General features: G+C 43.6%; 1 protein-coding gene across 4 annotated transcripts in view; it reads left to right on the top strand.

Moving 5' to 3' along the window:
- Positions 1 to 22324, top strand: part of ARHGEF6 (Rac/Cdc42 guanine nucleotide exchange factor 6) — a 1115823-nt gene that overhangs the window by 935817 nt on the left and 157682 nt on the right. For all 4 annotated transcript variants that reach the window (XM_086918632.1, XM_086918633.1, XM_086918635.1 and 1 more), the window contains one exon: positions 8732 to 8821. In XM_086918632.1, coding sequence (XP_086774758.1) covers positions 8732 to 8821 — 90 coding nt within the window. The remainder of the gene's footprint in view (positions 1 to 8731; positions 8822 to 22324) is intronic.

Raw genomic sequence — 22324 nt, forward strand, 5'->3', positions numbered from 1 at the left:
TTAAATAAGGTGAAGAACCTTCTCTGTGTTGGTGCGAGAGACAGCTCTAGAATACCTTCCAATAAGGCTCATTGAAGATCATTTTATCAGTAGTCAGGGGCAATGTAAACTCCTTTCTTGTCTATATCTGGTTCCAGGCAAAAATATTCGGAGTGTGATTCTTCAATTCTGGATAGGAATTGACCCACGCAGGAGAATCTCTGGTCTCAGAAGTAGAAATTCTGAAAATAATGTTTAATGCATTTGTGATCTTAAAATTAAATACTCTGCAAATCATCTTTTATTAGACTGTTTCCTCTTTCTGAATGAAAGGACAATTTTCTTCCGTCCAATCCTAAGGAAGTACCGAGTAAGGTCTAGGTCAAAAGCATGGGACACTTTATGCTCCATGAAATGTTTCAACATTGTAATTTGCAATTTTAAAGTGTATTGCTGATACAGAAAATAATTTCTTGAAGTAGCGATAGCTTGTTGCCTTGAAGATCATGCAGCGCTAGAGTCATTTTAATAGACAGTGCTAGGGGGAAATGGTGTAATATTGCTATGAGTATTGTTTACGTGAACGTTGGAGGGTCACATCATTTTTGGTTGATTAGAATGATTGGTTATTAGAATCATCAATGAGTATGTTATTTGGAGAAACTGAAATATCGAAATAAGTATTATCTTTATGATTGTTAAAGTGCTTAATTTAATAGGGTTAGTACATTTCCTATATAATCTTGATCTTGGGATATTTCTATTATATCTGTATCATGGAAGTGAAAAGGCTTTATTCAATTTGATGATAAATGTAAATGGCGTGATGTGTGTTTTAAGCCACATGGTAAATCTGAAAGAGACTTCTAGCTGCAGATTTATTACTTTCGAATTTCCCAGGCGTCAGACTGGATCTGACGCCAATAGAGACCAGTGGCTCTAGGTCATCGCCTGAGCATTTTGAAGAACTAAGGGGCATGAGGGAAGAGTGGGAGGGTTCACTGGACCCTTTAGAACACCAGTTATACAGCCCTGATGAGAATTTGGACTGGTATGAGGAACTAGCAGAGGCCAGTGGATTGGACACCTCTTCAGATATTGGTATGCTCTCTCTACCTACTGTGGTTACAGAGGAGGGAGCATCTTATGCAGTGGTGGTGAAGAGGGCAGCAGAGGTACTGGGGCTGGAGCTGCCCTCGGTGCAGGACAAAACTAACCTCTTGACCTAAGTGCTTCAACCTGGGTCTTACTCATCTGAACCTCTTTTGCCCTTCAATGAAGCACTGACAGATGTTCTTCTAGGCACTTGGTCCAAGCCTAGCACATCGCAATCGCGGTGCCTCGGGTGATTCTAGTTTAGCCTTAGCCAACACCCCACCGCTGAGAGCTTGGTAGTCCTAGCCTCAACATCCCATGGCGCTTTCCCTGCGCCTCCCCTGGACAGGAAATCCAAGAGGCTGGACACACTTGGGAAGATGTTTTCTTCCACCAGCCTATCATTGCGATCAGTGAACCAGTTTGCCTTTTCAGCTGTTTCTCCCATACCCTATAGGAAACAGTTGCAAAAGTTTTGCCACAGGTCCTGTAGGAGGCCCTGGCCATCCCCTTCCAAGCAGTGACAGCCAGGAGAGATGCAGCCAAGTTCTCCGTTAGGTGTGGACTGGATCCGACTGACTCGCTGGGCAGAATGGTTTCTCTACAGTGGCCTGCGGCGCCACGCCTGGCTGAGAACATATGATTTTGTGGGGGATGTCCAGGCCAACCTTATGGACATGCCCTTTAATAGGACTCTCATCTTTGTAGAGGAGGCAGACTCTGCGCTGGAGCACTTGAAGGACTCACAGGCTAGAGCCAAGTTCTTGGGCCTCTCGGTGAAACCTCACACCTAGTCTGCCTTTTGCCCCTTTTGTGGTTATGGAAGGGTCTTTCAACCGTGCTAGCCATACACCAGCCACTGTCCTGCGCAGGCTTACCAAGTTGTGCGAGGATGTGGACGCGGTACATTCCAATCACGTCGAAATGGTAGCCAGAAGTAGTCCATCTCCAACTTCTCGGCAGTTACAGCCTCAAAGTCTTCCTAGTTTGGTAATGCAAAACCATGGATTCCCAGTTGGTGGGAGAATCCAACATCATCCCCGCCACTGGCAGTCCATACCGGGCAAATGCGTCTTGCAGATCATTCAAAGGGGTTACTACCTTTCTTTCCAATCTTTCTCTCCCCCTTTACCGCCATCTCACAAACAGCTGGCAGGGAATCATCTAATCTTGATCTGAGAGGAAGTTACAGCTCTACTGGTCAAGGGGGCTATAGAAAGGGTTCCTATATCAGAAGGAGGCAGTGGTCGTAATCCTGCTACTTTCTGAGACCCATTAAGAACAAAGGTCTTTGTCCTATTCTAGCCCTCAGAACCATCAAGCTCCTCCTCAAAAGGAGAATTTCAAGATGCTTTCTTTGGCTCAGATCTTGTCTGCCTAAATCAGGAAGCCTGGCTGGTAGCTTTAGACTTGCAGGATGCGTATTTTCAGATCCCCATCCTGTCATCCCACAGGCGTTACCAGCAGTTCAAAGTAGGCCAGGAGCACTTTCAGTTCACGGTGCTCCCCTTTGGCCTTACCAGCGTCCCTTGGGTGTTTACCAAAGTTATGGCGGTGTTGGCAGCTCATTTGCGCAGGTTGGGGGTTTAAGTCTTCCCCTACCTTGACGACTGGTTGAAGGTGGCCTTACCCCACACACTGTCGTTGGCCACCTCCGGACTACGGTTGGCCATCTGCATTCACTGGGATTCGCTATAAACGTGCCGAAGTCGCACCTGACTCCTCAGGCGCTCCCTTTCATTGGTACTGTTTCTGGACGCAGTGTAGTTTTGGGCTTATCCTCCAAAGCAGCGAGTCCATGATATTCAGGTTATGATACTGATGTTTCAGCCTCTATCCTGGATTTCGGTGAGAATGACTGAGGCTGCTGAGCCTCAAAGCCTCCTGCATCCTGTTGGTAAATCATGCCAGATGGCATATGCATGCTCTGAAGTTCCAGTGGGCGCAGCATCAAGGGAATCAGAGGCATCCCACTCTCCCTTCCCCAACCAGATCTAACAGTACAGTCGTTACAGATGTCAAAAACATAAACGAACCAACACTAGGCCTCAGATCCTGCACCTCTTTCCACTTTAGCATTAGTTTCTGGTCCTGTGTACTGCAATTCCTGTACCTGCTGTTGATTGGTACCACTGCTACACAGAAAGACAATAGTAATTGGGTTGAATTGGTGCTCCAGGAGAATATATCACTTTCCAATAAGATTCAAGACAATGTATTTTTGTGGTAGTAACTTCTTTCCTTTATTTTCTCCATTGTTATAAACATGTATACCCAAAGGTTGTCCAACCAGTGCGTTTCGTTTAGGAAAAATAATTTTCTGAACTTCCTCAGGGCTCGTCAGTTTCAACTGAATTTCAGTAACAAGCTACTAGCTTCTATTTTTTTTCTCCAAATTGATGTGTACCCCAAATTCTCAAATTGATGTGTACTCCATGGGGAATATACTCCCATCCAATCCACCAGTAATATACGATTCGCTCTCCACGGGATTCCGAATCGTACGTCTCTCCTGGGATGTGGCATCCATCTCGAAGAGGTGGAGATCAGAGGACTTTTGTCTCCAGAAGAAGCCGGACTCCACATCAACCTAATGGAGCTCCGAGCGATCCGACTAGTGATAAAAGCATTTCTTCCCTCGGTCAAGAGAAAGTTGGTGCAAGTGTTCACAGACAACACCACCCCCATGCGGTGCTGCAACCAGCAAGGCAGGATGGGGTCAAGGACCCTTTGTCAAGAGGCCTTGCGTCTCTGAACATGGCTGGAAAAGCAGGGCATAACCCCGGTGGTTCCACACCTGGCAGGTTCTCTAAACGCCAGGGCAGATGAACTCAACCGTCGATGCCTAGCAGATCACAAATGGAGCCTTCACTCAGAGGTGGTGCAAGGTCTCTTTCAGCAGCGGGGAGAGCCTTGGTTGGGCTGTTCACCACTGAAGAGAGCGCGCAATGTCAGCAGCTCTTCAAGTTGGAGTTTCCAAGGCAGCTATTGCTCAACAACGCTTTTCACCACGAGTGGAGTTCAGGCCTCCTGTATGCCTTTCTGCCAAGAGTTCTGAAAATTTCAGTAAAGACCGGCCCAAGTCATTCATGTGGCTCCGGACTGGGCATGGAGTGTTTGGTATCCTGAGCTTCTAAAAATGAGCACTGATTCTCCAATCATGCCACCCCTTCGGGAGGATCTTCTGTCTCTGCAGCAGGGTCCTCCACCGGAACCTGTCAACTCTCTGTCTCTTTGCATGGGGATTGAGCGGCGACAGATGATAGCTTTTGATCTTCCACCCGAAGTTTGTAAAGTTATTCTGGCGGCCAGGCAGCCCTGCACCAAAATGGTATACACCTGCTATTGGCAAAAAAGTGTAAAATATTGTAGAGGAAAGTCTATTAACCCTCTTTGTGCCTCTCTTTCTGATATTCTACTCTTTATTCTTACCCTTGCCGAGCAGGGCTCAGCTCTGGGTACTCTGAAGGGTTATCTGTCTGCTCTGTCCGTTTTCCTGCTGCCGCCTGACCAACCTTTTTTATTCAAGTCTCCTATTTTAAATAGGTTTCTGAAAGAGCTTATATATGTGGTTCCCCCTTCGCCCTTCATCATGCATTAGTAGGATCTGAATCTGGTTATCACTTAACTAATGTGTGCTCCCTTTGAGCCATTACACAATTGTCCTCTCCCGCTGCTTACCATCAAGACAACCTTTCTAATGGCAATAACATCTGCCTGGAGGGTGAGTGAGCTGCAGGCTTTACCATCAAAGCCTCCCTTTTTAATGATATTCCCGGACAAGGTGGTGCTTCACCCCTGGGCCTCTTTCCTAGCTAAGGTGGTGACCCCATTCTATTTGGGACAATATGTCACCCTCCCAACCTTTTATGCTCCTCCACATCCCTCTAAAGTGGAGGAACGGTTTCACTGGACCCTAAAAGAACCGTGTTGTTCTACCTTGACCTTACAAAAGATCCAGGTAGATGACCAACTCTTCATGGGCTACGTAGAAGCTAAAAAGGTCAGGCAGTTAAGAAACAAACCATTTTGTGCTAGGCCGTTCTCTGTATTAAGATCTACTGCGCCCTGGCTTAAAAGCAGCCGCCTGAGAGTTTGCAGGCCCATTCCACCAGGGGAAAAGCTGCAACCACTGCATTGGATCATGATGTTCCAGTCCTGGATATCTGCCAGGCAGCAACGAGAGCGTCCCTGCACACGTTTGCCAACCACTACTGGGATTTCACCCATTCTGTTCTGCTAGACTTCTTGGTTTAGTCAATGGCTTGGTTATCTATTTAAAGGTAGGGCATCTGAAGCTAGAAGTCTCTATCAGATTAACAAGTTACTTGCCTTCGGTAACGCATTATATGGTAGAGACAATGTCTAGCTGCAGATTCCTTATAGACCCACCCATGCTTCTCTGCTCTGCAGATATATTTATAGGGCTAGAGTTGCTCCCTTTTCAGGGCCCTAGTTTGGACACACACTGGTCTGTACACTTCATGGCTCTGCGCTTCTGGGGTGGAAAGCGTGAAAAGAAACTGACGTCTACAGCCTGGGTGGTGCCTATATAGGTGACCACAACATCACATTCGGCGCCACAGATGCCAATGCACAGGACCGAGTGGAGCCATCTGATTGCACGCAGGGGTACTGCTCAGTCTGATTCTTGGGAAATTCGAAGGTAAGGAATCTGCAGCTAGATACCGTCTACCAGATAATGTGTTCCCAAAAGTAATTAACTTGTTCATTTTTACCTAAATTGTCTGAATTATTTTAACCTATATAATGTGCAAAACTGTTACGGGTGAATGTTTTCAGGTTCTATTTGATGCGATTAATTCATTTAACTATCTATGATATATGTTTTTAGAAATCTGTCAAATTTTTCAAGGTTTGTATTTCTATGAGGTATATATTCTTACAAATACAATTATCTGTGAGTTCCAAGCACCTAAAATGAACTATTAAACACAACTGTGTAGTATGCAGACATTTCAGGTATTAATAAATGTGACTTGACGTATTGATATGATGAAGAGAGAGAACGTAGTTCAAGGGTTGAACTGTACAAAGACTGTTCCTCTAACTGTGGTCGAATTGCAAATCTCATTGATGCTGCATTTCGCCTGGAGATGATTTGTATAGCCTTTGTCAAATAATCAGTTGGTTTACCGATTTAAATTTCTCTCTTGAAAATTTTTCATAGATGTCTTAAGGAGTTCTTATCATAGAGTCGAGTAAGAAATGTCAATTCTGGTACATAGTAAATTAAATCAAGTACTCCTGGCATTCAGAAAAATAACCTATAAGATGTATACTCTGTTCCATTTCTCAATACTGGTGGTACCCCATGTTATTCATTCCTTGCCATTGAGTAATATTCTCAGGCATCATTCTGTAATGTCCTGATGATGATCTTGCTATTTTCATAGGATCGAAACATCATCAACTCTTGCACACTGACCCTGCATCATGTATGCCTATATTTAAGATAGTGGAATTTGCTGTAACACATTTATTTTTGACTAAAAGGGATTTTCTGATTTACATCACACATTATTGCCCAAGTTTGTCTATATGATTTTTGTCTACTGTGTTTTCTGTTTCCACCCACCGTTTTGACTTATTTGTTAAAACAATGTGATTTTATTTGCCTTCATGGGTAGTGTGTGTGGTTCTAACTTTTTCTTTTCGGTAAATGTGTAACTGTTGGTCATAGGAACCCTTGTTCCTTTAAATTTACAACTTTCTAAAAATGGCATTTTCAGAACTGTAATTTTAAATCCATCTTCACCATGAGTTAAGATTTTAAATTAGGATTACAGAGACACCAAACATGAACTGGTTTTCTGTTCCCATTTGGAAATTACGCTCATAAAATGTACTATGGCAACTCCAATGTTACCCTATGAGAAAGATAAGCCTTGCAGTAGTGAAAAAGAAATTAAAGAGTTTTTCTGTACCAGAGGAAGTAAAACTTAATCGCATGTCCTACTTTTTAAATACATTGCACCCTGTCCTCTGGGTTGTCTAGGGCCTACTCCAGGGCGGACTTGTATGAATTAAAAAGGAAAGTTTGGGCCTGGTAAAAGGTTTATTTTGCCAGTTAGAAATGGCAGTTTGAACTGAGCACACAGGCTCTGTAATGGCAGGCCTGAGCCACGTTTAAAGGGCTACCTAAGTGGGTTGCACATCCAGTGCTGCAGGCCCAATGGTGGCATTTAGTTTACAGGACCAGAGCACATGTAGTGCACTTTAATAGGGGCTTATAAGTAAATTAAATACGCCAATTGGATATAAGCCAATGTTCACATGTTTTAGGGAAAAAGCACAAGCACCTGAGCACTGGTTAGCAGTGGTAAAGTGTGCAGAGTGCTAAGTCCAGCAAAAACAAAGTCAGCAAAAACAGGAGGTCTGAAGGCAAATGGCAGGGAGAAACCACATCAAGGATGCCAGGTCTAACACACTTCATTTGGGGGTGGATCCTAGAGGCTACTGTGAATGGCAGGACAGGGCTGTTTCCAGGTAAGCCCCTGTGTCCAACAACACAAATGTACACTGTCTGGCAATGTACACTAGTGCATGTGCCTGAGAAATGTGCCTGTAATGTAATGTAATGTAATGTAAAAAGGATTTGTAGAGCGCTGCGTTCACCGGACGGTTTCTTGACGCTTGGTGCCTGCTGCCTGACGCCCACGTTAGCGAGAGTCAGAGAGTGCCAGCTAGGCACTGTTTTGTGAAGCAACGCACATTCAGTGTTTTAGTAAATGAAGATGGATGACCATTCTGGTTACTAGCTTGGGGGGCGTAGCCAATCCCTGTCAAACTCTTGGCCATTGACACTGAAGACAAAATCCAAGTCATGGTTCCCTTTATAGAGGTCACTGTGAACGTGTAGGTAGGCATTCACCATAGCAATATATGCAAGTAGGATAATCTCACTGCACACCACTATACCAGTATTCTGAATGTGCCATCTGACTGATAAAAGGCATTTACCTTCAATTTAATATTTACAATTTATAGTTGCATAGCTTTAGTTAAACGCAAAATAGGACTATCCAATTGACTATATGCGTGATAAAAGTCTGCATAGCCCCCACGTGCCGTGTGAGGAGTGGTTTTTTTTTCTCCTTCGTGCAGGAACATTTGTATGTATATTTATGTATATGGAATCGCGAGCGCAAGCTGTGCAATCACAAGCTGTGCCAAAAATGCAGTGGGTCATAGTACAGGGTGAAAGGCAGGCCTAAAGTGAAGGGGTTGTGGTAGAAGTAGCGGTAATTTGTATCTTAATGATTTGCGATTTAGTGTTCTTTAAAGAGGTGTTTCTTCAAATCTTTCCTAAATTGGAGCTGCTCTGGGGCGGTTCTGATGGATACGAGGATTTTGTTCCAGATCCTCGGCTCATGTTTTCATTATGTTAGTTTTGTAACATGGTACATTACAGAATGCATTAAACTTAGTACTAATTTGAATATTTACCGTAGCCATATCGATAATGATTTTTCAATCAAGTTTAAATGCAAACTGACTTGTTTGATGCCTCCAGTCTAGTTAATATATTAGATTTCTTTTTGCAATTTGGGAGTTGTTTCACCTCCGGAACGAGAGTAAATGTGTATTAGTTTATCCCACACATGCATTAATGGCAGAACACTGTCTTTTGCAGGTACAGCATTATTTGAAGAAGATGCACAGATCCTTAAAGTTATCGAAGCATATTGTACTGGTGCAGGTTTCCAGCACACGCTTAGTTCAAGTAAGTAGCTACTGCTGTAAATTTGTTTTATTGAATTCATCAACTATATTTTATGTTTGCAATAGGGATTTTTCACCGGTGATGGAGCTGCAAGTATGAACGGTGTATTACAGCATTAAATTTGGGTGCCTGGAGGGGATGGGCTCTCTGCATAGACTGCTTAAGCAAATGGAGGAAGTAAACCCAATTATCCCTTGGTCAGTTGAATGTTGTAGATAGCAACGCATACTTTCTATACAAGCAAAGTGATATTTTTCATCATCTGACTGCTGAGATATTTGTGGATATTTGTTTTTGGGTACAGTTCTTTATTAAGAGTAGCATTAATAATAAAAGATTTTGCAGGGAATATAGTACAGAATTTGCTGTAGCAGAAGTAACAAAAAAATAGGAGACTAACGTTCCTCAAAAATCCAACAAAGACCACAGAACATGAGGCAGCGAATCATATAAGAACCAATACTAGAATTTTAGGAACATCAAGGTAGATCAGAAGATGAGAAAGGTCATAAAGAGACTAACTATGTCTTAACCAAACCAAACCGCATTGGTAAAGCGGAACACTGTAACCCCTACGGGTATCTGGGCGCTGTGTCTCCATCAAAGAGTCATGTGTTGAGTCTCTTTCTGAAATCTGCCAGCAAGGAGGCAATACGGAGCTGGAGGAGAAGGTCTTTCCAGGTCTTCGCAGCAACATAGGAGAAGGAGCGGCCACCACTGCGGCTACAATGGATGTGTGCGAGAGCGAGTAAAGAGGAGTGCAGGTGTCTATCGGACTGGTGGAAGTTCAGTCTATGGTTGATGTAGGCAGGTCGTAGGTCATGAAGGACTTTCTAGACATGTGTGAGGATCTCAAACTGGCTTCTCTTCTGGATGTTGATCAAGTGGAGGTTTCTCAAGTGGTGTGCAATGTGGGTTTGCTTGGGGAGGTCCAAGATGAGTCTGGCTGTGGTGTTCTTTAAGGTCTGGAGTCTTCTGAGGAGCTAGGTGGAGATGCCGGCGTAGAGAGCATTGCCATAGTCAAGGCGGCTGGTGACGTGCGCATGAGCGACACCCTTTCTGATGTTGGTTGGGATCCATCTGAAGATTCTGCAGAGCATTCGAAGTGCGTGGAAGCAGGAGAAGGCGACTACGTTGACTTGCCGTTTCATGGTCAGTTCGCTGTCGAGGATGATGCTGAGGTTGCGTGCATGGTTGGTCGGTTTGGGCGTAGGTATGAGTTCTGCAGGCCACCAGCTGAGGTCCCATGCGGAGGTGTTCTTCCCAAAGAACATTACTTCAGTTTTGTCGGAGTTGGAGCCAGTTGTCTCTCATCCATTTGGCTATGTTGGACAAGGCTTTGCAGAAGTTGGTTTTGGCGTTGGAGGGGTCCTTGGTGAGCGAGACATTGGTTGTCACCTAAGTAGGAGATTATGTTGAGTCTGTGGGATCTGATGACATGTGTGAGGGGGGTCATATAGATGTCGAACAGGGTGCGACTGAGGGATGATCCTTGTGGTACACGACATATGATGTCCTTGGGTGTGGAGGTGAAGGGAGACAGTCAGATGCTTTGTGTGTGTCCTGTAAGGAAGGAGGAGATCCACCTAAGGGTGTCTTGCTGGATGCCTTTGTTGTAGAGTCTGTTGATGAGGGTGTTGTGGGAGACTGTGTCGAACGCCGCAGAGAGGTTGAGGAGGATCAGGGCCTCAGTTTTTCCACAGTCAAGGAATGTTCTGATGTCATCTGTGGCGGCAATCAGCGCGGTCTTGGTGATGTGGTTGGCACGGAATCCTGAGTGTGAGGTGTCCAGTAGGTGGTTATGCTCCAGGAATTCAGTGAGCTGCTGATTGATGGCTTTCTCAAGTACTTTGGATGGTTAGGAAAGCAGGGAGATCGGACGACAATGAGGTCAGCAAAGGCTTTCTTTAGGAGGGGTCTGATGTCCTCTTGTTTCCATCTTTCTGGGAATGTTGCTGTGGCGATGGAAGTGTTGAAGATGCTGGTGAGTTGTGTGCTGATTGGGTTCTTTACGCAGTTGAAGAAGTGGTGGGGGCAGGGCTTGGTGGGTGCCCCGAATTCGATAGAAGACTTGATGGCTGAGGTGGTCAGAGCAGTGAGCAGAGACCAGTTGGTAATGGTTTGGTTGAAGTTCACTGGTTGGTTGAGATCATTAGGATAGAGCGTGGCGGGTTGGAGGTTGAAATTGTAGATGTTGGTGATCCTGTTGTGTAAGTAGTCTGAGAGTTCTTTGGAGAGGTGGATAATGTTCTCTATGGCTGTTGGGTTGGAGAATGCTTAGATTATTTTGAAGAGTTCCTTTGTGTGGTTGACTGCAGAGTCGATGCAGGTGGTGATACCTGCTTTCTTGATGTGCCGGTGATAATTACTGAGGGCTGTTTTGTAATCTGCTCTATCGGTGGGGTTCTTAGTGGTGCACCATCGTTTCTCCAGTTAATGGCAGTTGCGCTTGATGGTCCTGAGTTCTGGGGTGTACCAGCTGGCTGTTTGGAGTCCTTGATAGATTTTGTGGGTTTCAGTGTGCGACTCTTTTGGCTCTGTCCGTGATCCAGGTGGGAAGTTCGGGTTGGCCTGGTAGAGGTCAGTTGATTCCTCTGGTTTGGAGGCTGTGAGGGCCAGTGACCACTGACTTTCAGTAACCTTGCTCCAGCTGCAGTGGGAGGGCATCTGATGCCTGTTGATGGGGTGCTGGATGTCAGTGATGGTGAAGGGTAATATGGTGTGGTCAGTACAGGTGAGGTCTGTGGTGTGGCTAAATTTGATTCTGTCGCTGGAGGTGAAAAAGGAGTTCAGTGTGTATCTGGCTTTGTACCTGGATTCGGTGACCAGTTGGATACGAAGTATCATAGCATGTTGAAGGATGATGAGGAAAGATTGCATAGAGATTAGTGAGAGGAGAGGGTAGAGGGGGGCAAGTACATGTACAACCCAAGGGACATATATCGGATACTTTAAATAGGCAGGGAAATGTTGAGATTAGAACAAGTAACGCACTAATGTTAGAGTTGTGCAGTAAAGAAAGCATGCTGTTTCCATAGACGGCCCGGCCCCTCCGTTCCAAAGGGTTAGGAGGTGACATATGTGGCACCACAGGGCCAGGCAAGAGAGATTTTCTTGCCCGTCAGTGGGCTAGTGAAGACGAGAGAGGATCATCTGCCCCAAAATAGGCTTGGAGTGAGCTCTTAAAAGACATAATGAGAGGCTGAAAGCGAATATTGCCACAACTGAGGGCTGTTAGCAGCAAAGAAGGGTGGACTGTTGGATTTCCTATCATTTGACTATTGAGCCAAACCCTAAGCGAGGTCCAACCTCGGCAAATTGTACTTGTGCATGCTCTAGGACTGGCTGTGGTGTCAGGAAGTTGTAACCAGCTGAGTCACTAATTTGTCATACATAAGAGAGGGTAACCTATCAGTGGGAACACGTGATCTTCAGCGCATCGCCCACCTAGTTGAGGGCCCTCAGGGTTTCTCTAGACCAACGGGCCACCAGGAGTTCACAAACCACAGTTTGATGACTCTACAGAGAAGAATGGATGATTATCCAGTTAGTGTGAATTAGTAGTTGACAACAGGGGGCAACGAAACACCCAAGATGGCTGGGAGGGAACATAGGCCAGATGGTCAGAACACCTGATATGAGTGAAACATGCTGGGACTAACTTAATTTGCATGGTCTTGGGTGGACAACAGGGAGCATGGAAGGTGTCACCTCCCTGGAAGCACCCTCAAGAACAGCCCCACATACTATTAAAAGGAATTTAGAAAATATTTTCTGGGAGACTTGGCTGGCCCATTGACTGTATTAATGAAGATGCAATCATTTTTGGGTCCCTGACATATGTGTGACACAAACTGCCAAGTGTAGTGTGGATACTGATGATAATCCCCCACAACAGAAATTAAACATTCAATTTAGATTCATATAACACGAGAGTCCTTAATGTCATGACCCAGATGTCATGTTCTTTATAGGAAACTGCCCTACATGCGACCTAAGGAATACCTAATACATTATGGCTCCAAGCCCCTCTAAGGCAGCAGGAGGAGCAATTATCTGCAAAAAATATATAGGCAGGATCAGTACAAGGGCAACTACAGATCCAGAAAGGCAATACTTCAAGGTCCAACTGAAAATAAATCACTTTCCCATCATACTAATAAACGTCTGTGTGCTCAACTCACTATAAATAGATAAAGCAGTTGAATCAGATATTCCATGGGCAACTCACTCTGGGTGAGAAGATTCACGAGCAGATGGAAACGTAGAAAAATAAATTGTCTGTAGTTTTATGTAATAACGAGGCAGGACATGTTTATTCATATAGAGGCGTACCGATAACTATCCGTCAAATGGCCACAGTATGTTCACTTGGAACAGCGCATGGGGCTGCATGTGCACACTCAAAGAAGAAAAGAGAGACCAATATTTAATACATACTACTGTAAACAGTTTCAGCATACCACGTTTATTCCCTCGTCTCAAAAATTAATCAGTTATTTGCAAAGTACTTGAACCTTAAAGACATTGAGCCTTTCTCCTAGTGCACCCTTGATGTAGGGGTGTCTTCCCTGCCCAAAGTACATTGATACTAGGGGAACAGCCAATCTCTGAGACATATCTTTGTGCAACACTACGTCTGATTTCTGATACTGTACGAACGGGAATACTGTTAGGATTTTATTGGAAAGATGAGGTATTGTCACTCAGAGTTGGATTCTGGCTATTAGTACATCAGGGGCGGCCTTAGGCATGTGCAAGCTGTGCACCTGCACAGGGCCACAAACCCCAGGGGCCACCACGCCAATATATATCCTTAATATAAAAATCCTCTGAGGATGGATACATATTTGTGTGGCGGCCCCTGGCAGGGATTTGGCGACCTCCGGCTCTGTTCCACTTCAAAACTCCCTGACCCCCCCTCTTCACTGGCCTCCTGTTCCGCCCTGACCCCCTCTTCTGGGGCCCCCTACCTACGTTCCCTGCCTAGGGCCGCCATGAGCCTAGCGCCGCCCCTGAGTACATGTAGTTTCAGTGGTGACTACGCATGAACCACTCCACCACTGACCATTCACTGAAAAAAGGTCAGTACACTTTTTTTTAACAAAACACATGGGCTCACTGAACCTGCTCGATCATCGGATCACTTTCCAGTACACTTCACTCTAACCCTATCGTCATCTTGGATAGATATGTTCTTAACAGCATTTCTGGAGTTGTAATCCTGCTGCACCTACAGTCATTTGCCAGTCACTGCAATTCCTCTTTCAATACTTTGATACTAATGACAAATAGGGTTGTAGTCTTGTTATGGCCAGCCTACCATGAAACAATGCAATATATTATAGTGCCATGTGCGCTAGCGCGATAAGCCCAAAGTCAGGTCCAAGGCACAGCTTCAACATTAAAGATATTTGAATGGTCTCCTTGTTGAACTGATTGATCCTCTGGAGTTGCTGATTGTTCTGGGAATGACATAATGTGGACTTAATATGTAAAATGTACAGAGATGAAAGGTTGATAGTGATGGACTCGTCAATTTATACACACAATAAAACGGGTTTTGGGATAATTTACGAGATTTTAACCATTTTCAAGTGCACGTAGATCGAAGGCCCCCCCCGTCCCAAAACTATATGGTGACAAAGAAAACCAGAACAGCTGTCCCAGATGCTAAGCGTGCATTTTTGCAATATGGCAGCCTAGTAATAAAATTTGTAATCCCATATACTACTCAATGTGGTGGAATAATCACATCAGTGAACTACAACAATCATTTGGTTTTTCTTTGTTTCTCGGACTGATTCATAAATGTTGTTTAATCACATTCATGACGTCGAAAGGAAAACTCAAGGTTTCTAATTTTCTTCTTAAAAATTCCCAATGCATTTCGGGTCACAAAGACCCTTCTTCAGGGTCACTACAATCAAAAAGGTTTCATTAAACATGAATTAGAATATCATCTTGTCTGGCAGGTACATTCAATGGCTCGTAAAATGAGAAAGGTGGAATGAGAATATAAACTGAAAAAATCGAATGTGAGTGGAACAGTAAACAGAGGCAGAGAGATAAAAAGCAAGGCTCCTAGTTGTTAGGACAGATTGAAGAAAGGGCTTGCCTACTTTTCTATACAAAGCAGTAGGACACCTCCAGGGACTGGTTGTGCACAGCAGCATGTAGCAAACGGGCAAGCTCTCACCGACCTCCGAGTTTCTGAACAAGGTCACTGCGCTTTTCAACAGTTAAAGGTCCGGCAGTAGAGGTGGGCAGTAAAAGGCGTTAGTGTCCTTTACTCGTCACCAATTTTAATGCATAGTAAGGAGACAGGAGGTAATGTTTATTCACATCGCTAACAACTTTCACTCCAACGGCCCTGGAATTTTCATTACATTTGGAACAGCGCATGTGACAGCACAATTGTAGTGTCCTACCCAGCCTGGGTACTCGCCAATGACTATGCTACACACGGAGAGTAGTTATACATGTCTTTATTCTTCTGCTTGTAAGCAGGAACTCAATGTTCTAAACCTGCATTCACTTCATGACCCTCCAACACTTACGTCTCAGGTCTACGCAGTTCATCAGGGACCAAAAGAGTTCCGTCATTTTTATTTACACAACACTACATATTTCCCTTTGTTAAATAAAATTGCACAACTTTTAAAAATAAATAAATTAATACATAAATAATTACGAATACATATGCATTTATAACTCTTCAATGAGCCTTGGTGGCACTTGAATCACACATCCCGATCCGGTCATCAGAAACCGGGAGCTGCCAGTCGAAGAAGTGTCAGTGATCTGCATAGGTGAGGGTGGAACAAGAGCAGTTGCAGGAACATTAACTGTCTGTCTGGACCCAGTCTCTACAGTGACATCAGTGTTTGGTGACTTATGAGCCACATGCCTGCAGTGAGAAGAATTTCTCTTAAGTGACTACCCATGACTTTGGTCAGTCGCCATGTGTCCTTTGGTGGTTGTGACAGTAAAGAGCTCAGCCACAAAAGGAGCATCAGATTTTTGTTTTCTGGATTATGTCAAACTAGGTCTTGATCTCCTCTCTTGAAAGTGGTAGCTTTCACATGACATCACTTGTTAGCATAGATTTACATTTTCTGTTTGCGACCAGAATCGAATCTTCTGTGCAAATGTCTTTGGTCTGAGGTTGCCCATTGAGGTAACTTGGTTGTCATGGCTCTCTCAAATATTAAAGTTGCAGGGCTTTCCACTGTAGTCAAGTATACAACTTTTAGGTCGAGCTTCTTTAACAAAGCACACTGCACAGCTTTCTTTAGAGTAGTTATGAATCATTCTATCAGGCCTTTGGCCTGGGGCCAAAGAGGAGTACTTTTCTGATGCTTTATGTTGAGATGGATGAAAACGTCTCTGAACTCTCGACTGTTGAATTGTGGACCCTTGTTAGATTTTTATATCACAGGAACATCCCATGTTGCAAAGATGTCATCTAATCTGTCAATAACCTTTTCAGGAGTGATGGATGAAAGATCTTCTACTAGTGGAAAACAGGAGTACTTATCAACAATGACCATTAGGTAATGTCCATTCTCAAGAGGACCAAAGAAATCAACAGCAATTTTCTCCCAAGCATGGTCAGGCAATTCTGACATGTTTAACGTGTGCTGAGTAAAGTGTTATGAGAGATAGTTGCATAAGTGACAGGCATTTAATTCTCTTTCAACCCTTTCATCAAGATGAGGAAACCAGACTCTGTCTCGAAGAGCTCCCTTCGTGACAACTATTCCTAGGGGTCCCTCGTGGGCAATTAGTTGTTGTCATAGACTCTCCGGAATGATTGTGTACCTCGCAAGATGAGGACTTCCCAAGTTACAGAAAGTTCATCGATGAAATTTCTTGAATTTAGGTAGTCATTGTCACTGGTAAGCTGTCGAGAGAGCTGATACCAAGATTGGAGAGCTATAATATCTTTCAATTTCTGCATGTTACAAACTTGCCTCATAGCAGTGACAATCTGTTCTAATGACATGGCAGTTGGTGTGCTCGATTTTACAATGACATTTATGTAGGCTTCTGTCATAGATGGGGGTTCCAGAGCATTGTAATAGCAATCTTGAAAAAAAATCAGAAGGATTTTTATCTTTCGTGGATTGTGGATAATTTTATAGTTGTATTCTTATAATCTCAGACCCCAACGTTCAATATGAGGGGGGCTTTTGGCTTTAGGGTTGCCACATATTTTCAATAGTACTTGATGATCACTCAGTAGTATGTAAGGCTTAAAGTATAAGAAAACATGGAAGTATTCACAAGCCCATACCACTGCCAAGCTTTCTTTCTCAGGTTGTGAATAAGCACGTTCAGTTTGTGACAAGATTTAACTGGCGTAAGCCACGATATGCCTTCAGGAATTTGGCTGCCCATTTTGCTGTACAAGAATTGTACCTAATCCGACAGGGATATCATCAACTACAACCACTGTATGATGCTTGGGATCAAAGTAGGCCGTTTCAGTGGTATTTTCGATGACGTGCTTGATTCTCTTGAAACGTTCCTCACACTCATGTGACTGTAGAAACACTACATTCTTTTTTGCCAATTCTGCCAATTTGTACTGACTGTGGCAATGTATGTATCTACAACAGTAAGTGCCCATCCCAAAGAAAGTACGTAGCATCAGAATGTCCAGTGGGGTATTAGAAGCAAACAGCACTTGTGTTTTGGCTGGATCATGTGTCATACTCCCCATCAGAAAAGATATAGCCTAAGAATGTCATTCTTGTCTTGTGGAATTCACATTTATCAGCATTCAAAGTCAAACCAGCATCATTTAGCAAAGAACAAACTTGTATGAGATCTTTGTCATACTCTCTTTGAGTAGTTATAAAGACTAATGTGTCATTATAGTTGAAGGCATTTACCACAGGCTGGATGATACATCAAATGACGTCTTGCAAATGTTCTGCAGCAGAGAATGCATCAAAACTCAGTCACCTATAGCGAAACAGACCAATGTGCCTGGAAAAGGTTGTACTGAACCTGCAGTTATCTTCAAGTTCCAACTGGTAATATCCTTTATTTATGCCGAGTCACAAGAAAAACCTGGCACCATTCAATTGAGTTATCATATCAGCAATATGCGGTCATGGATGTCGTTCTCTCTCAATTGCCTATTTGGCCTGCCGCATGACAACGTATAGACGTACAGGTCCTTCACTGTCTCTTTTAGGCGCTGCCACTAGAGGAGAAACCCATGGCTTGGACCAGTGGAGCCTTCAATGATATTGTGTTTGAGCAACACATTAAGTTCTCGGTCAACAGCTTCTTGCAAGTAGAATGCAATTTGTCGGTGTCTTTGTGCGATAGCCTAATTATGTAGCTTCGCTGTCAATCAGAATTACCAGAATCTCGGAGTGTTTGAATCACATGGAGACAGCACATTTCACCAGAAGGTGAACACTATGTGAATAGGAAAAACCAACACAGTACAGATCATTCACAGATGGTCCACAAAATCCAAAACATTTAGCAATGGGTTACCATCAAATTGACTTGATGATCAGTCCTATCATCTGGCCAAACCCAGGTGTAAGTTAGGCTAGTCCCCTGATCATTGGGACATCAGGCACCACACCATTTGTTGCTGGTAAAGGATTTGGTCCACCAACACAAATAAACCGTCAATGATGGCTGATCTTTGATGGTTAAGTGAATAATAGTGCAACAGAAACAAAATAGTGACTTTAAAATAGGATGGTGTGTCCTCCTACTAACAACTTTATTCTACAGCCGAACAGCACCTCCTAATTAAAAACCTAGAACAGTGCAAGAGAGACAGCCAACAAATATCTGTCTTATAAAGGGCCAAAATGTTTCTGCCTAACGGGCATTGCATCCCTTGGTATTCGTCAGTGCCTCTGTTCTTTCAATAGTTGCACTTGGTGATAATGAAACAAAAAGAAACACCACCACCACCAAAGTGGAACAAATAAGTAAAACGGTTGAATACGATACAACCTGTAACAACCGAAGACATTAACCCTCCATATCAAATAAGAAGTAGGATTTCTATGGAGGAAAATGTATAATAGTTAGTTGTCAACTGACTGTGTCATTAACCTAAAAACTTGTGTTTCACCAAAAACAATTATAAGAAAAATAGTCTATTCATGCTCACCCTTCATCGTAGGGGAATTGACCTCACCTCACCTGGACCTTGCTCAGGGTCTACGAGGCCCCGCACTACATAGATATAAGAAGTAAAACAGAAAGAGGAAGCACCATGAAGCGTAATTTAACAGCCTTCTGGAATGCCCAGAACTATTTCTGTTCAACATCTCTACTTATATCTAGAGAACAACATATGTGGAGACTCCAGCACTCAAACTATGTGTGCCCAGCCTCAAAGTCTCCCAGGTATATCATCTACAACGGCAGAATTGCATTTGAGAAAATTAATTACATATTCTCAGTGGGAGTAGTATTAATCTACAGACTCTACCAACAAACATTAATTTTTTATCTGTATTGCCCAAGCCTATGTAATGTGGCTCTAAATAAATATGGTTAAGGTTCTGTGAACTCACCTCTCCGTCGGTACCTCAAGCTCCCATCTGAGTGTTGGGGGGGTGCCGAACCGTAGAGGATCTGCTCATTTAACAGTGTCTTCGAGGGGTATTGGTATTGTAACCTTCCGCCTTACTAATCAAATAGGGAAAAAACGGGAAAAACCAGGGCGGGTTTATAAGTCCCCTTTGCCTCTCCATACCTTGTTTGTGAAGCAAAGCTCAGGATTTATTGTTTTAGCCCAGTTGATGTGTGAAGTATAAAGCGCATTCCTTTGCGCTCGAAGTCCCGTGAGAGAACTCGCGCTAGGGACTACCGAATGATATCATCCCCTCCATTGTTGTAGTTCCATTGCTAAAACTAGCGTGAGTAACTAGTGTCTGCAAAAACCGGCAGGAAAAACCGGGGCGAGTATATGATTCCGCTTATTTTTAAAGCCAAGCGCCGGATTTCTAGTCTTAACCCCGATTCTGTATGAAATGTGAAGCGCTCTCTTTTGCGCTCGAGATCCTGCGAGATAGCTCGCGGTAGGGACTACAAGATGATATCATCACGCCCATTCTTGTAGTTCCCTTGCTGTAACGTGTGTTAGCAACCAGTATATGCAGCATTTAGCTGCATACAGAGGATCTATAACCCCTATAATTGTATCGAGCGGGATTGGTGTTATTTAGTGTTGATTTACTTGGTGCTCTAAGTCTAACAGACAACCTCGCTGCAAGAACTACTGGATAATGTCATTATGTCCATATTTGTAGTTCTTGCTCCGCTCTATGTCTAATTCTTACACCTTCAAGGCAGGGTCATTGCAACAGAGCCCCCGACAATATGTATGCAATATGCTCTTTTACTTGTTTATAAATGTCATGTCTAATGCTTCAACATTTACATACACACTGCTTAGTGCTCAATGTCCCACGGGGTGCCGCACATATACTGGTTGCTAACACACGTTACAGCAAGGGAACTACAAGAATGGGCGTGATGATATCATCTTGCAGTCCCTACCGTGAGCTATCTCGCGGGATCTCGAGCGCAAAAGAGAGCGCTTCACATTCCATACAGAATCGGGGTTAAGACTAGAAATCCGGCGCTTGGCTTTATAAATAAGCGGAATCATGAACTCGCCCCGGTTTTTCCAGCCGGTTTTTGCAGACACTAGTTACTCACACTAGTTTTAGCAATGGAACTACAACAATGGAGGGGATGATATCATCCGGTAGTCCCTAGCGCGAGTTCTCTCGCGGGACTTCGAGCGCAAAGGAGTGCGCTTTATACTTCACACATCAACTGGGCTAAAACAATAAATCCTGAGCTTTGCTTCATAAACAAGGTATGGAGAGGTAAAGGGGACTTATAAACCCACCCTGGTTTTTCCCAGTTTTTTCCTATTATATTAGTGAGGTGGAAGGTTACAATACCAATACCCCTCGAAGACACTGTTAAATGAGCAGATCCTCTACGGTTCGGCACCTCCCCCAAGACTCAGATGGGAGCTTGAGGTACCGATGGAGAGGTGCGTTCACAGAACCTTAACCATATTTATTTAGAGCCAAATTACATAGGCTTGGGCAATACAGATAAAAAATAAATGTTTGTTGGTAGATTCTGTAGATTAATACTACTCCCACTGAGAATATGTAATTAATTTTCTCAAATGCAATTCTGCGGTTGGAGATGATATACCTGGGAGACTTTGAGGCTGGGCACACATAGTTTGAGTGCTGGAGTCTCCACATATGTTGTTCTCTAGATATAAGTAGAGATGTTGAACAGGAATAGTTCTGGGCATTCTAGAAGGCTGTTAAATTACGCTTCATGGTGCTTCCTCTGTCTGTTTTACTTCTTATATCTATGTAGCGCGGGGCCTCGTAGAACCTGAGCAAGGTCCAGGTGAGGTGAGGTCAATTCCCCTACCATGAAGGATGAGCATGAATAGACTATTTTTCTTACAATTGATTTTGATGAAACACATGTTTTTAGGTTAATGACACAGTCAGTTGACAACTAACTATTATACATTTTCCTCCATAGAAATCGCATTTCTTAATTGACACGGAGGGTTAATGTCTTCGGATGTTACAGGTTGTATCGTATTCAACCATTTTACTTATTTTTTCAGCTTTGGTGGTGTTTCTTTTTGTTTCATTATCACCAAGTGCAACTATTGAAAGAACAGAGGCCCTGACAAATGCCAAGGGATGCAATGCCCGTTAGGCAGAAACATGTTGGCCCTTTATAAGACAGATATTTGTTGACTGTCTCTCTTGCACTGTTCTAGGTTTTTAATTAGGAGGTGCTGTTCGGCGTAGAATAAAGTTGTTAGTAGGAGGACACACCATCCTATTTTTAAGTCACTATTTTGTTTCTGTTGCACTATTATTCACTTAACCATCAAAGATCAGCCATCATAGATGGTTCATTTGTGTTGGTGGACCAAATCCTTTACCAGCAGCAAATGGTGTGGCGCCTGATGTCCCTATGATCAGGGGACTAGCCTAATTTACACCTGGGTTTGGCCAGATGATAGGACTGATCATCAAGTCAATTTGATGGTAACCCATTGCTAAATGATTTGGATTTTGTGGACCATCTGTGAATGATCTGTACTGTGTTGGTTTTTCCTATTCACATAGTACTCACCTTCTGTTGAAATATGCTGTCTCCATGTTGTGAGAAGTTGGCCCGATATGCAGCGTTCTCTATTCTAGCGACCACTATGCATCGGTCCAAACGACCCTAATGGTGATTGGTTGTAAGTCAACCTTAGACCAGCTATCCTAGTAGCGTGGATACGAGCAGTCTTCGGGCTAAACTCTAGAGGGCGTGTTAAGCCAGCTGTTATACCATCACATACCCCTTGAACACCAAGTGAAAGGACACCACACAAGTGTTATGAAAATAAACAGTATATTTATTATAATCACAACAGCCCTGTACTCTTTATGAGGACAGGGT

Source organism: Lissotriton vulgaris, chromosome 4_1 (genome assembly GCF_964263255.1).
Source record: "Lissotriton vulgaris chromosome 4_1, aLisVul1.2, whole genome shotgun sequence".
NCBI classification, from domain to species: Eukaryota; Metazoa; Chordata; class Amphibia; order Caudata; family Salamandridae; genus Lissotriton; species Lissotriton vulgaris.